This window comes from Gossypium arboreum, chromosome 5 (assembly GCF_025698485.1).
Source record: "Gossypium arboreum isolate Shixiya-1 chromosome 5, ASM2569848v2, whole genome shotgun sequence".
Taxonomy (NCBI): domain Eukaryota; kingdom Viridiplantae; phylum Streptophyta; class Magnoliopsida; order Malvales; family Malvaceae; genus Gossypium; species Gossypium arboreum.
The window spans coordinates 91,440,538-91,455,159 of record NC_069074.1 but is presented as its reverse complement, the minus strand read 5'-3'; the positions used below and the strand labels follow the sequence as shown (position 1 = coordinate 91,455,159).

Here is a 14,622-nt window from a genome sequence, read left to right as displayed (position 1 = left end):
TACCAACAACAAGACATACGAGACTTACAAAACCTCTACAATACCCACAACCAACACCAAAGATAGAATCAGGGCAAGACAAAGGCATGAGATGGCAAAAGGAAATCTTTATGAAAAGCAAAGAAAATTGGACTAACCAAGACTTAACATTTATATGCAACAAATTTGCAAATTTTAACAGTTCAAGTTTAAGTATTTACCAATGGTTGGACTACTTTTACTTTTTGTAAAACACGAGGATTAAGTTTTAACAAATTAAAATAGAAAGATCAACTTTTAAGTTTCATAAAAGGGATTATATTCATAATTAGAGCAGTTTTAAATTGTTCTAATATCACTTTTCACATATGTGGGTCTTTAATAGTTAACCATCTCCATAATTACTATCCTCTATAACAACATTTCATTATAATAATCAAGTTTGTTGCAACTATACACAAATGGTTGTTTCATACTTACGAGTGTGTATTCTTTAACTTTGTAGTGTTTGTTGGGGTCGGGTTCAAACTCTCATTTGTAGACATCCATTTGAAGATCTAGGTTACCTCCGAAATTGAAAATATTCCTTTGAAAATATCGATTTAAAGTTGTCCCCACTAAATCTTTCCTCCAACATAGAAAATTCCTTGTGGAGTATTTATGTCCACCATGCTCTACTTCACAAGAAGATATCCAGCATCTACTCAGGGATTGCTGTAACACCCCCAAACCTGGCCTAAACGCTATGGCCGAATCTGGCGGCATCACATGAGAGTGCTTTTTAGGAAAACCTTAGCAAGTTAAAAATCGTCTAATTTGTTATCTTTACTTAAGTCGTGAAATCTCTATTCCAAATATTAAGTGAAAACATTTCATTAATCGCGGAAGCTAAAACATCATTAATTCATAAATCAATGATTTAACAATTAAAAATCCCAAAACATATATTTAAATAAAGCAGCCAAAATAAAGTGTTACTCAAAAATCCTTAAGTGGTTACCATCAAGCCTTCCGTCACACCGATCTATCTACTGCTGGGGATTACCTAAATATATAAAATAAATAAAGGGGTGAGTTTCGCAACTTAATGTGTACATCCCCACAGTAGAACATGCATACAAACAGATAACAAAATACAGTTTTAGGGCTTCAGCCCATATCAAATGTAACATGCATAACAGACCAGAATAACAGAGTAAACCCACCAGCCCTGCACACCAACTCCGACCAACCCAACATACCATGTGGGGATAAAATCGACCTACCTATCCCTGCACACCGTATATGGGGATATAATCGACCCATCCAACTCTACACACCATAAGGTGCCGCATCGCAGCATATATCATAAGTATGCAGCTTAGCTGCCAGATATCGGGCTTATGAAGCCCTTCTGATACCCCCTTCACTTCGTCAAACCCACCCCCATGCAATGCATCATACAAGTATGGCATGCTATAATGCAGACAAACAGATCATAACTTTATTTACAGAACAGATCAGATAATCATGCTAAGTATATCATACGAGCACATACATCACAGAATTAAGAGTCTAGATAAGGCTTACCAACCCTACTACAGGTCACAGTCGACTTGGGCAACCCGTAAAATCTTACAGAACATTTTAACAAAATTGGACTCACACGCCAGTGTGCCCTACTCGTGTCGGCCCACATGACCCAAATTGGCTTTGCCCGTGTGAATCTCACGGCCTGGCCCAGAATACCACACGTTCGTATGGTCTACCCGTGTGACCCACACGCCCGTGTGGTCCACTCGTGTGACCCATACGCCTGTGTGGCCTACACGGCTCTAATGGTCGAGCCTGTGCCTCTCACACGATCTTGCCCATTCACACTACCGTGTCCGTTGCGCCCATATAGCGTGCGCACGGCTTGGCTCGTCAGTCACACGCCCGTGTCTCGCGACGTAGGCTACCACACGGGTAGACTAGACGCCCGTGTGGTATCGACATGCCACTTTTCAACTTTCATCGAAACTCGTTTCCTGCGTAATCAGAGTACACACCTGATATCGATTCGAAGCTAACGCAATCCCGGGCACTCCAGAACTTATTATTGAACAGTATTTCACCCTTTTAATCACTTAATCCGAGTTACCAAGAAAACATACAAATCTCAAAAGTTAATGATAATGTTACCTTAAACAAAAAACGACGATTCCTCGCTGTTTAGAATATCGGTTAGTGATCCACAGAACCCTGATTATCTCCTAAACAGAAACTAATCTCTTAATAACCCAACATTTACTAAAACGAAATAAAACACATCTCTACACTTACCAAAAGCGCGTCTCTAAAGACAAAAGTAAAACTATCGAAAAGAGAGAAAATGGAAAGGAAGTAGTGTAAAGAACTTTCGGCAGCACAAGAGGGGATTTTTCGACAAAAAGAAAACAAAGAAAAAGAATGTGGAGAGGGAAAAAATAGAAGAGAAATTCGACTGGAAGAGTTCTTTTGGGGAACCTCTCAAAAAGATCTGATAAACCCTACCCTTTTCAGTGTTTTAGTTCACCTCCAATTCTATCACAGCCTTAGTGGCAAAAATAATGCCCAAACCAAGATTTGAACACAGGGCCTCTAGCATTAACCCTTGCCACTTAACCACTAGACTAGCAGGCCCATTCTGTTAAGTTTTTACCAATAATTTCTTTTAAGCCCATTATTCGAAAGTCAGGCTTTATTCAAACAAAACCCAAAACTAGCCCAAGTTAAAGCTCGAACTTGAGACGTCCCAAACACACCCCAGAGTCCATAAAATTTAAACCAACATAAAATTTTATGCCAAACCAACACAATACAAATGTTTAGATACCTCCATGCTCAACAATCACAAACACCGAATCTATAGAAATTTGGGGCGTTACAATTGCTAGGTTACTTGGAATATTTGGTGTTCCATTTCTGATTCTACCCAGGACCCCTCATTCGTGGTGTCAATTAGGATGACTAGCTTGTCGGTAACCTCTTTTCCAAGGTTTGGGCAAGCAAACCTAAAATCCCTTGGAATGACCGATTTGCTTTTACCCTCTGAGAGGTTTAGCTTACTCACAATGCTCTGTCATTAGAGATTATTGTCTTAAAGGATAGTTCCTTGATAGAGTTAATAGAAAAGAGTTACCCTATGTTAATCCAATGTCTTGGAAACCACCTTCAGTGGACTAGTTCAAACTTAACACTGATGGATCATCCATAGCTAATCTTGTTATAGTATAGGATATAGCTCTCGTTAGGAACCATTCTGATGGGTGGATAATTGGAGCTTCTTGACATATTCCAAAAGCCACCAATGTTGAGGCAGAACTATGGACATTGAAAGATGGGCTCTTAATGGTTAGGGATCTGAACATTACTCAACTTGAAATACAAGTGCATGCTATTACCATTATTTAATTTATGCCTACTGATAAAGTATCTAATATTTACTTTTCCATTTTGATTGATGAGTGCAGGATGCTCCTCCGCAATATAACTTCTAGGTCATTCAAGCACGTATTTTAGGAAGGAAACAAATATGCAAATGGTTATTCAATTTAACATTTATTCTAGTTATGTAGGACTCCTAACTAGTGATGTGCATAGTTGTATCATGTATCGAACAATATTTTAATTTCGATTTAATGATAACTAGTTCCTTTATTTGATCAAAAAAAGTTTGTTGTAAAACCATATTCTTTTGCTTTATTTTTACCTTCTATAACAATAACAATCATAACACGCTTTTACTAAATTAGTTCTCTATAATAATCTTTTGTCTCAAATTTTAGTAAAATTAGTTATATTCCTAAGTTAAATAAAACAATAGATTTTAGTTAAGATGTTATTTCAATAATATGTTTAAATTTTACATAAAATTATATTAATTATATTTTATTAATTAAAATAATCTTTAATAAATAGAATTAAAATTTTAAATTTTATTAAAAAATCTAAATCTAAATCTCAAATATTGTTATGGGTATATAACAATTATCTTTCCAACATCTAAAATTTTCATAGACAAATAAAACAGTTATAGAGAGAACTAACCGTATTATAGGTTGAAGAACAAATTAGTTTGTTTACTATAAAGTAAATAATTTATTTTTTTACATTTAATTTGAAGTAAATGAATAAAACTTTTAGCTCATAAATTTTAGCCTCGAAAATGTTGATTTATTGGCTTTTTAAGTGATGTAGAAAAAAAAAAGATAAGATTCTGTGTTGGCCTCACCGAATCTAAAAAATCTTAATTTTTTGAACATACAAAGATAAAGAAGGCATTGCAATTACCGGAAATACAAGACCTACTAAAGGCACAAAAATAGAGGGAAAATTGCTGAAAATTGTCATAAAATGTGTACCTCAATTTAATATTTCTACCTGTTATTGTTATATAATTTGTCTATTTTACTAATTATATCTAAATACTAAGGGTGGATTTGGATGGGCGATTGTGTGCAGTGCAGTGCGTTTAACTTACTTTTTTGTCTCACACTACAGTATCGCTACAATATCTAATCTCATCTCCACCGCTGTTTTTATATTAAATAAACTCACCACCCATTCAAACCCACCCTAAATATATCTAATAGATATCTAATAAGTTATTTATCAAAAAAAAAAAAGATATCTAATAAGTGCAAGGAATGTAGAATTAAATAAAAGGACTTGCTCATCTTTCTAAAGCAAATAAAATAGGTGTATGATAAGATAATTCACTTTCTTTATTATCTTACTGTATTCTTATTTTTACTTTCTTTATTAGTAAAAATCTGATCTAAGAACAAGGATTATTAGTAAAATAGAATTTTCGAGAGATATAGAAAGATGTAAAACTTCATATTTCTATTCTGTTTTTTCTCTATTTAAATTATATATACATACGCAATAGAGGAAGATAAAATTCGTTTTATTTGTCTCTCCAAATTCGAATTTCATTTCATAAAATGCAAAATTCGCTTTTTATCTCATTGCTAGAGGTTTACTCTTTAGTAATATCGAATAATAATAATTATCCACATAATTTGTTTTTCTACAATTCTATTTTTGTCACAAAGTCAAAGCCTATAGGCTTTGATTCTGTTAAACTAACTAACTACATTTTCACTACAAATAAAATAATTTCACTTAAACTCTACTTGATTGAATTTTGATTCAAAAGAAAAAAATCATGGAGCTGAACTAACTCACTCATAACACATTTTAAAGGATCACGTGGTACGATTGGATCGAATAAACCCTTATGGAATAAATATTCAGCCGCCTATGAACCTTCCAATGTTGTTTTATTCAATGATTTTGTAATTTTTGTTAATTTGATTATTATTCTTTTTTTAGCTAAATTTAGCTATTAACTTTTAAAAAGAGTAAAATTATTTTTAATAGAAATAATAATTTTTTAACGATGTTGGCATGACAACCCGCATGGTAGGCTATATACATTATATTGACATGCCACTATTTATCTTATATGTCATATCAACAATAATTTAAAATTTAAAAATAAATTTAAAAATTAATACAAAATGCGATGTATTGTCATCCGAGCTTTCATGTTTAAAAATTAATTTTTTAGTTACTATTTTTGTTAAAAATAATTTAATTATTTTAAAATTTGATGATTAAATTTAACTCTTTTAAAGATCGAGAATCAAATTTAACTAAAAATAAATAAAAACTAAATCAACAAAAAGAAAATTAAAGTGATTATATTTAATTAGTCATTTATAAACGTGATCTTTCAGGATCTCACATGTCTAATAATTCCAAAATATAGATTATAAAATTAATTCTTAAGAGACAGTGAGAGCCTTATATAATTGACCTCAGCTTTCCTCAGCCTTGTATAATTGACCTCAGCTTTCCTCTTCTTCAACAACTCCCATTATATACCTTAAGGCAATAACATCACTTTCCTTCACATCCTTAAGCTTTTTCATTCATGGCGAAAGCTTTCTCCCACATCAATGGCAACCCAATGTTTTATTTTCCCTCTAGACCAAATCCCAACCGTCCATTTCCTTTGCTTTTGTCTTATAACAAGCCTTTGAAGGTTACCATGTCATGCAACCAATCTTATTGGGCCTCTATAAACGAAGATATCGAAGAGCATCTCAAACAGGCTATCCCTATACGTGAACCGCTCTCTGTATTGGAGCCCATGCACCATTTAACGTTTGCTGCCCCACGGACCACCGCTTCGGCTTTATGCGTGGCGGCTTGTGAGTTGGTCGGTGGTCATCGTGATCGAGCTTTGCCAGCAGCGTCGACGATTCATCTCTTGTATGCGGCTTCGTTCACCCATGAGTATGTTCCACGGAGTGAAACCTCTAGGCCTATGTCCAAAATTCAACATGTGTATGGTCCAGGCATTGAGTTACAAATTGGTAATGCAATGATACCATTTGGGTTCGAGCTTTTGGCTAAATCCGATGATCCAGCCCGAAATGACTCGGATCGAATTCTACGTGTGATGGTTGAGATCACACGTGCGATTGGTTCGGAAGGAATGATTTACGGACAGTACGATGAAGTGGAATCTTATCAATCCGACAATAACAAGTCGAGCCACATCGAAGAAATCGAGCGTGTCTCCGAAAAATATGAAGGAACATTGTATGCTTGTGCGGGTGCTTGTGGAGCAATAATAGGAGAGGGATGTGAAGATGAAATAGAGAAAATGAGAAAGTATGGTTTATATATAGGGAAAATAGAAGGGATTATGAGTAGAATTGGAAGCAGTAGTGACAAGGATTTGATGGAAAAATTGGTGGAGGAGCTGAGAAATTTGGCTAACAATGAACTGAGAGGGTTCAATGAAGCAAAGGTGAAAGCAATATTCAACACACAATCTAGTCCATTTGATCTTTGTAAGCAATGATTAAAACGAGATATCCAAATGGTCCAAATCTAAGTAATATCCCAAAGCTAGCGCTTTCGTTGTACTAAAAGTATGTTCTAAAACATGTCCCTTTTTCACAAATGATGTCATAATTTAGAATAAGAAAAAAATTCAATAACTCGTTTGGTTGACATATATTAATTAGTTTAATGGAAAGATATTTTGGAAGTGTCATCAGTCGAATATCGGACTCGCATCTTCTCCTCGGCAAAGAGAAATTTTATCATTTAACTATATTCGCATTTTTGTTCTTGATTGTTGGTACGAAAGAACATTTGGTCAGAGTTAGGATAAATACTTTCTTCAGTTCAAGGCGTTTTTATCAAATTCTACTATTAAACCAATTAACAATCCAAATTATATAACAATTGAAGTTGTATATGGGTTCCTCCTGTGTTTCTTTTATCTTTATCATAAAGTTTACCTCTTACTAATGAATTCATTAATTAATCTCTATTTTATTATTATAATAATATTAACAACGAGATTTATTATCATTTTTTGCTTGTCCACAAAAAAATTATAGTAGGTGCGAATTCTCCTAATTTATATCTTACCATACGATTCATTATATAAATGGGCAAATGTTCTTTTCTATTATGGATAGCGATAGTATGGCCGATCATTGTGGGTATAATGGTAGATGCTCTGAAACAAGAAAACACGCCTGGCCTTGGGGTCGCTAGAGGTGCGGCCATCTAGGGCCCAACGCTGAAAGGGGTCTAAATTTTTTTTTGAACTTTTAAAAGTAAAAAAAAAAATTTTACCAACTTTTAAGGGGCTCCAAAATTATTTTTTTAGCTTTTAAGGGACCTAAAATTTTTTCCTCCAACTTTTAAGAAATCTAAAAGCCCATTTTATTATTTTGTCTATAACCTCACAATATCAAGAACAGACATAACCGAAAACAGTTGAATTCATGAAGGGGAGTGCCTTCACCCGCTTGATCTAGCTAACATCAAGTGACACCATCTTACCAATCTAACTCTTATATATCATAGGACATGAGTTTAAATCCCACCAAAAGTAATTTATGAATTTGCACGGTGGGTGAGATATTCCTTTCTATAACTTTAACGCGGCTCTTAGTAAAGGTAAGAGACAAAGTTCAAGCTAAACTAAGTATATATATCCCCAACTTAAAATCAGATCTGTTGAAGGCTCCATCAACTTTCCACGAAATATTTCAAAAATTTCTACCGAAAAATCTAAATTCTCCTAACAATAAGATATTTTAGTATAAATATATTTTTTTCAATGATGGGGGACAAAGTTTAAGGTTTCTTGTGTGGATTCCATTAACTCAGCTTGAAATATGGTGTTAATAAAACACGTATGAGAATTATTTTGGATTCATTCTCGTACTCACATGACAACATGTGCATAGAGAAGTTCAATTTTGCAATTTAATCCTTCATTGTTTTGGCATTTTGCAATTCAAGTTCATAAGTTCATACTACGTGTCATTTCCTCACTTAAAAAATATGAAAGGAGCAGGTCTTTTATTGACTTTGGTTTGGATTCTAGGTCAAAATTTCCTTTTATCACTTAATTAAAGTTTGGGTTCTAATTATGGGTAATTATTTGATATATAAGTACTCGAAAGTTTTTATTTTATAAATTGGTTAGAGATTTTGTTATTTACGTTCCGTTTGTTTTATTAAAAATAGTTTTTGAAAAATATTTTTACATTTTTTTGTGTTTATTTCATGGAAAACAATTTGATCAATGAAAATTGACCTCTGAGTTAACGGAAAATAAGTCTTTTTCCCGTAAAATGACTTATCCTTTTGAAAAGCGTAAGTCATTTTCCTGAAAAAACTCCTTTATAATAATTTTATTTTTATATAAATGTTAACTTAAGTTAAGCTTAATAAAATTTTGTTTTAAAATATTTAAAATTAATAAAATATTATAATTTTAATATTATTAAATATACATATTTAGTTATCTATATTCAATCATATAATAAATATTAATATAATTTATTAAATAATACTTTATTTAATATTTCAATTTTATTTTAATAACAAAATTTAAAATAATAATTTTAAATAATATTCTTCATATATTATTGAAAAATATTCAATATTTATATTTTAATAATAAATATTTATTTAATTATATATATTAATAATAAATGTTTTGTAGTATAAATGTTAAAATATGCCATAAGTCAACTCTTCACAAATTTGGAATGTAGTCTTTGTATTTTTATTTTCAAGAATTTAGTCTCTCTACTTTTCAAATTTGAAAATCAAGTCCAATTGTTAACATTGTTAATTTTTTTTTGCCAATTTTGTTGATATCGCAGTTTAAAAAAAAATATTCAGTATTCATGTAACTAAAAAATGACGTTATAATAAACATGAATTTAACAAAATATTTTTAATAATGTTAACAGTTGAACCTGAATTTTGATATCTAAAATGTAGGACTAATCCAAAAATAAAAGTACATGGACTAAATTTCAAATTCTGAATAGTACAATAACTTATGACACATTTCAACCTAGTATAAAAATATGAATATTTTAATTATATAAATACAGTATTTCTTTAAATAATGCTTAGCTTCATTATCCCTTATAACTCTAATGTGTCAATATGTACTCTCATATATGTAATATAAGTAATTTAAATTAAATTTTAATTAAGCATTATTTTTATTAAGTTTATATATGACATTGATTATTACAAAATATTTTCTTATTATAAAATAAATTTTAATTGTTAAAAGAAATTGCACTCTAATATTTTATAACAAATATATTTATGTCATGTTTGTTTTACAAAGAACAATATAAAATATAAATTTACGATATAAAATAAATTCAATTGAACAGTGAAAAGATAAGAAAATCTCAAATGTATGTTTATTTCATTGAAAACAATTTTTATGAAATATTTTCTAATATTTTCAGGAAACCTGTCAAATAATAGAAAATATTTTATCTGATTCATTCAAACAGAGAAAATATTAGCTTTTTCAAAAAGTAAGTCATTCTCTAGAACTCATTTTCTGAAAGTTATTTTCAGTTAAATAAATGGAGTCTTATTTTATTTCTTTTTTATTTTTCTAAATACAATTTAAGGACATATGGCAAATTTTAACCCCGCTTGTAAAATTAAAATTTTACACGGCTATTGTACCGAAATCAAATCTAAAAAATTAGACCAAATAAAAAAATCATATATGAAATTATGAGTTAAAATATTTGGATAAATCCTTTGATTTTTATCTTCAATAGAGCTTCGGTCCAAGGATCATCTAGAATTGATATTGGATGGATGCGAGTTGCTTCAAGAGTTGTCAAGACTTGATCTTAAAACTAGCTTCGAAAATATGCTTACTAGAGAATTTAATTTGATTTTATTAGCTTTGATGTCCCAAGATTTTGATATAACAACACTTAAAATAAATTTTATATATGATATTTTTAAGTCATTTAATGAAAATTTCATTAAACATTTTCAAACCAATTTTAAGGCTTAACAAATAATATTTAAGAATTTTTTTAAGTGTTTTTGGGATAGATGTTATAACTTGGCCAGAAGGTGCAGTGCCTAAAAGTCAACGTGCAAATAAGCACTGAGGTACAACACCCTTTCACCCAGGCTTTACACCCCACTCAAGAGGTCCTGCACCCTTTTCCAAGAGATATCACACCCTTCTAGTTGGGGTGTAATATCTGTGGTTCAATAGTAAAAATTTTGAAGAAGGTATCATAGCCCAAAGTATAGGTATCGCACCCCGAAGCTTTGTAAGTGCTTTTAAGCCCAAAATTAATGCTTCCAATTGTTAGAATTCATCTCCAACAACCATAAACGTCTACAAACTCATTCATTGATATAAATACAAGTAAAAAACACATCAAGGTATAAAAGACAAACATCCAAGCATAGAAATCAAGAAAAAAGCTTCCAATTCTTTATTTCTTCATTTGTCTTGTACATATATATTAGGTGCTTAATGTTAGATCATTTTATCATTCTCATATACATTCTTGAGAAAGCTTAACACTTGTAAACAAACACCTTTGAGAGGTCGTCATTGTTTACATCTTTTCTTCATATTGTAAAGTTACTTAAGGTTTTTGAGGTATAAAACCTTAAGTAATTTGTAAAGGGTTTTAGGTGAGCCTTGTAAAAACTAGAGGGTTCTAGTTAAGCCATAATTCTATCTCAGCTTTGTGAAAAAGAATAGGAATTGTAAAGGTTATACATTTCCTTGAAAGGTAACAATTCAATTATAATTAATTAGGAAATCTTTGGTTGAGGTATACTAAGGTAGGAAACTAGGGACGAACCACAATAAATATAATTTTTTCTACCTTTTCTTCTCATTCCTCATTATTTAGAAAAGTTTACAAATAATTTTAAAATACCAAATCAACCCCCTCTTGGTATTTTCGGGCCTAACAGATTTGATTAAAGGGTTTTTAAGACTTGATCTTCAATAAATGAAGTTTGCTTTAAGGGTTGTCGAAACTTAACCTTGACAATGTGTTTGGAGAGAGTTTGGATGTGTGGATCTTCAAAACTTGATCTTAGATGATTGAGTCTACTTTAAGGATTATCAAGACTTCATCTTGAAAAACAATTTCTATCTCCTTGATATTAGTGCAACTAGATTATGAGGAGCTTTGATCCAAGGTCATCTAGACTTTATCTTGAAAGGAAGATTCTACTACAAGGGAAGTGTTCAATTTGGTGCCCTAAGAGTAGTATATTTGTTTGTATACTTGCTTTTTTTTCGAACAAATTGGTTTAATAAATTTATCCATAAATTACACTAATATCCTTTTATATATTGTCCTTAATGGTTTTTGTATGCAAAGAAAAATGGAAACAAATATTGGCTCATTGGTTTAACTAATACTAAGTAGTATTATGTGATCAGATCGTAATAGGAAAAGATCACTTGTATTAGTAGATGAACCAAAACATGTTCTTAGTCTAATTGAAAATGAACAAACCAATTGAAAGACTAATATTGTAACATTCCGAAATAGGGCCTAAACGGAACAGTGGTTGCGAAACCACAAATTCAGGGTAAAAAAATAAAAAAAATATTTTATTATTATTTTGAGGTTCATGGTATGATTACATGATTGTGTGAAAATTTCGTGATAAAATTCTATGCATAAAGTGCTTAAATTGAGGTTAGGGACTAAATCGAATAATTTGCAAAACTTGCATTCTAGAAGTTTTAGTATGAAATTATTTTGGAATATTAATTAGGAGATCTTAAATGGTAATTTGACCAATTTTAAGTTCATGGACAAAATTAGGACATGGAAGGAATTTTGAAAGTTTAGTAAGGAGGGCATTTTGGTCATTTGGTTATTAACATTAATAAAAGGTAAAAAGATGATAAAATTGTATCATCTTCTTCAAGTTACCAGCAGAACCTTACCTCTCTCCATAGCTGGGGTTTCTTCAACTTTCAAGCTTCATAGTAAGTGATTCCAAGCCCGCTTTTAATGATCTTTACGTTTTTGAAGTCCCTAGCTCGATAAAGCTTATGCTAGCAATAATTTAAGTTAGGAATCAAATTTGGAAAAATACCCATAGGTAAAATTTGTGTATTTTAATGTTTTATGATGGAATATGAGGTTTTAAATTATGTTAGACAACTTGTGCTACTTGGTTTTAAGTGAAAACAGTAAAAAGGCTTAATCGGTAAAAATACCTAATAGTCATAAGTACATGTTAGTGTGTGAATTTGATGTTGCCATAGAAGGAAAAATGATCAGCATGTCATAAAACATAAGAAAATAGGATGAAGTTTAATTTACGAGCCTTGGGGCAAAAGTGCAAATATGTGAAAGTTTAGGGCAAAATGTAATTTTTCCAAAGTTTGAGTAAAGGGTTGTTTTGATAAATGTTGATATTAAATAAGCTAAATTTGCTATTATAGATCAAGAAGAGCGAAATTCGAGAGTAGATCGGGAAAAGAAAAGTAAAGGACTAAATTGTAAAGTTTAGTCACATTTTGTATCGAGGTAAGTTTACAGTAAATAAATGCAATATTCTTTTATTTTACATTATTATTGTCAATTTCAGCATTTATATATTATGTTATGAAAATATTTAAAGTCGAATTTAAGGTGAAGTGACAGAGGAAAAGTGTTAGAAAGCCCCGGTTGAACCCTAGGAATGTTAGGATATTAGGGTTGACAGGACAGAACAGAAATGAGCCATGTAAGTCCATATTAGAAATATGGCTTTGGAGACAGGATTGAGCCATGTAAGTCCATATTATATATGGCATTGGAGACAGGAATAATTCATGTAAGTCCATGTTAAAGACATGGCATTGGCAGGATATTGATAGACAGAAACGACCCTAGTATCCTTAGTATTCCGAGTGGTTCAACGGGTCAGGATACGAGTTAAATTACAGTGAATTAACAGCAAAGGAAAAGTAGATTATACTTATGAAAAAGGAAAGGTCAGGTAAGAAAGAAGGTAAGGGAATAAAGAATAAGATAGAAATTGAGAAGTAAAGAAATTTATGATGTTAGATGATATTATGCATAATTATCCATTATGTTGAATGTTGTGATTTATTTGCTTGTAAGCTTACTAAGCCTAGTGCTTAATCTCTTTATTTTCTTCTTCTTATAGTACTTATCTAGTCACTCGGGATCGAAGGAAATGTCGGAGGCCGATCACACTATCAAAGAAATAACTCGGTATAATTAGGCGTTTTGTTTTGTGTATGGCATGTATAGAAACTTAGCCACTTTTGGTATAATATGAACAATGAATGATGTGTAAATACTTGCTAGTGATTAGCTAATAAAATGGCCGATGATATGCATGTTTATTAATATGTATGATTGAATGGTGATTATCACATGAAAATTATGAAAATGTGAAAGTAACCTAAAAACAGATTCAAGTAACAGCAATGACGTAACTTTGAAAAATCACTAAAATTGTATAAACATAGTTTGAAGATGAATAATATATGAAATTAAATATTATTATGTCTATTTTCTTATGGAATAAGAAAAATAGGTAAAGGTATTATATTTCATGATATATCTGAGTTTTAGTGAAACAAGGTCAGAGCGATTTCTAGAACCCTATTTCAACTTTGGAAATTCACCATAAATTGTACAAAACTAATTAGAAGGTATACTTTATATGGTTATAATCCTTGTTGAGTCTAGTTTTAAGAGAAACAAACGGTTTAGTGATATGAATTTTGTACAGGAAGAAACATGGTTCGTAGTAACAAGAGGTTAGTGCAGTCGAGTTTTGAAACAGGGGAAACTTTAACTAATAAACTGTACTAATTGGCTAAGTCAAAAATTCTAGAAAAAAATTAGTAGATATATATATGAGTCTAGTTTCATGAAAAATTTACGGATCTTAATTTCGAGTTTTGAAACTCGAGAAATGAATTTTTAAGTAACCATGACGCAGAAAAATAGTTTATTCTGAAAATTAAAATAAGTGATTTAGAGTTGTTTAAAAGGTAAGATAAGTTTAGTAACACCTCAAGCTTGACTCTGGTGATGGTTTCGGGCGTGGGGGCGTTACAAATATGTCGTTTATCAAGTTCAATTGGGGAGATGCTTTGTCTTGAGCATTGAAGCAGATGACTTCTAGAAGATAAAGACATAGATGTGACTAGTTGCACTGATAATACATTGGACATGACCCAAGTAGAATAGATCTTGAATTCGCTTATCGATTTATTCACTTGTGATGTTCATAGTGTGA

At 31.3% G+C, this 14,622-nt stretch overlaps 1 protein-coding gene across 1 annotated transcript; it reads left to right on the top strand.

Annotated features, from left to right (window-relative positions):
* The first annotated feature begins 5,923 nt into the window (after window positions 1-5,923).
* LOC108451062 (heterodimeric geranylgeranyl pyrophosphate synthase small subunit, chloroplastic-like) lies at window positions 5,924-6,862 on the top strand. The gene has a single exon (XM_017748796.1). It carries the CDS (start codon window positions 5,924-5,926, stop codon window positions 6,860-6,862), a length of 939 nt encoding a protein of 312 aa, XP_017604285.1.
* Window positions 6,863-14,622: the final 7,760 nt, after the last annotated feature.

Bases quoted from the DNA above. Each gene is read 5' to 3' on its own strand.
- LOC108451062 (XM_017748796.1), top strand. From the start codon at position 5,924: ATGGCGAAAGCTTTCTCCCACATCAATGGCAACCCAATGTTTTATTTT.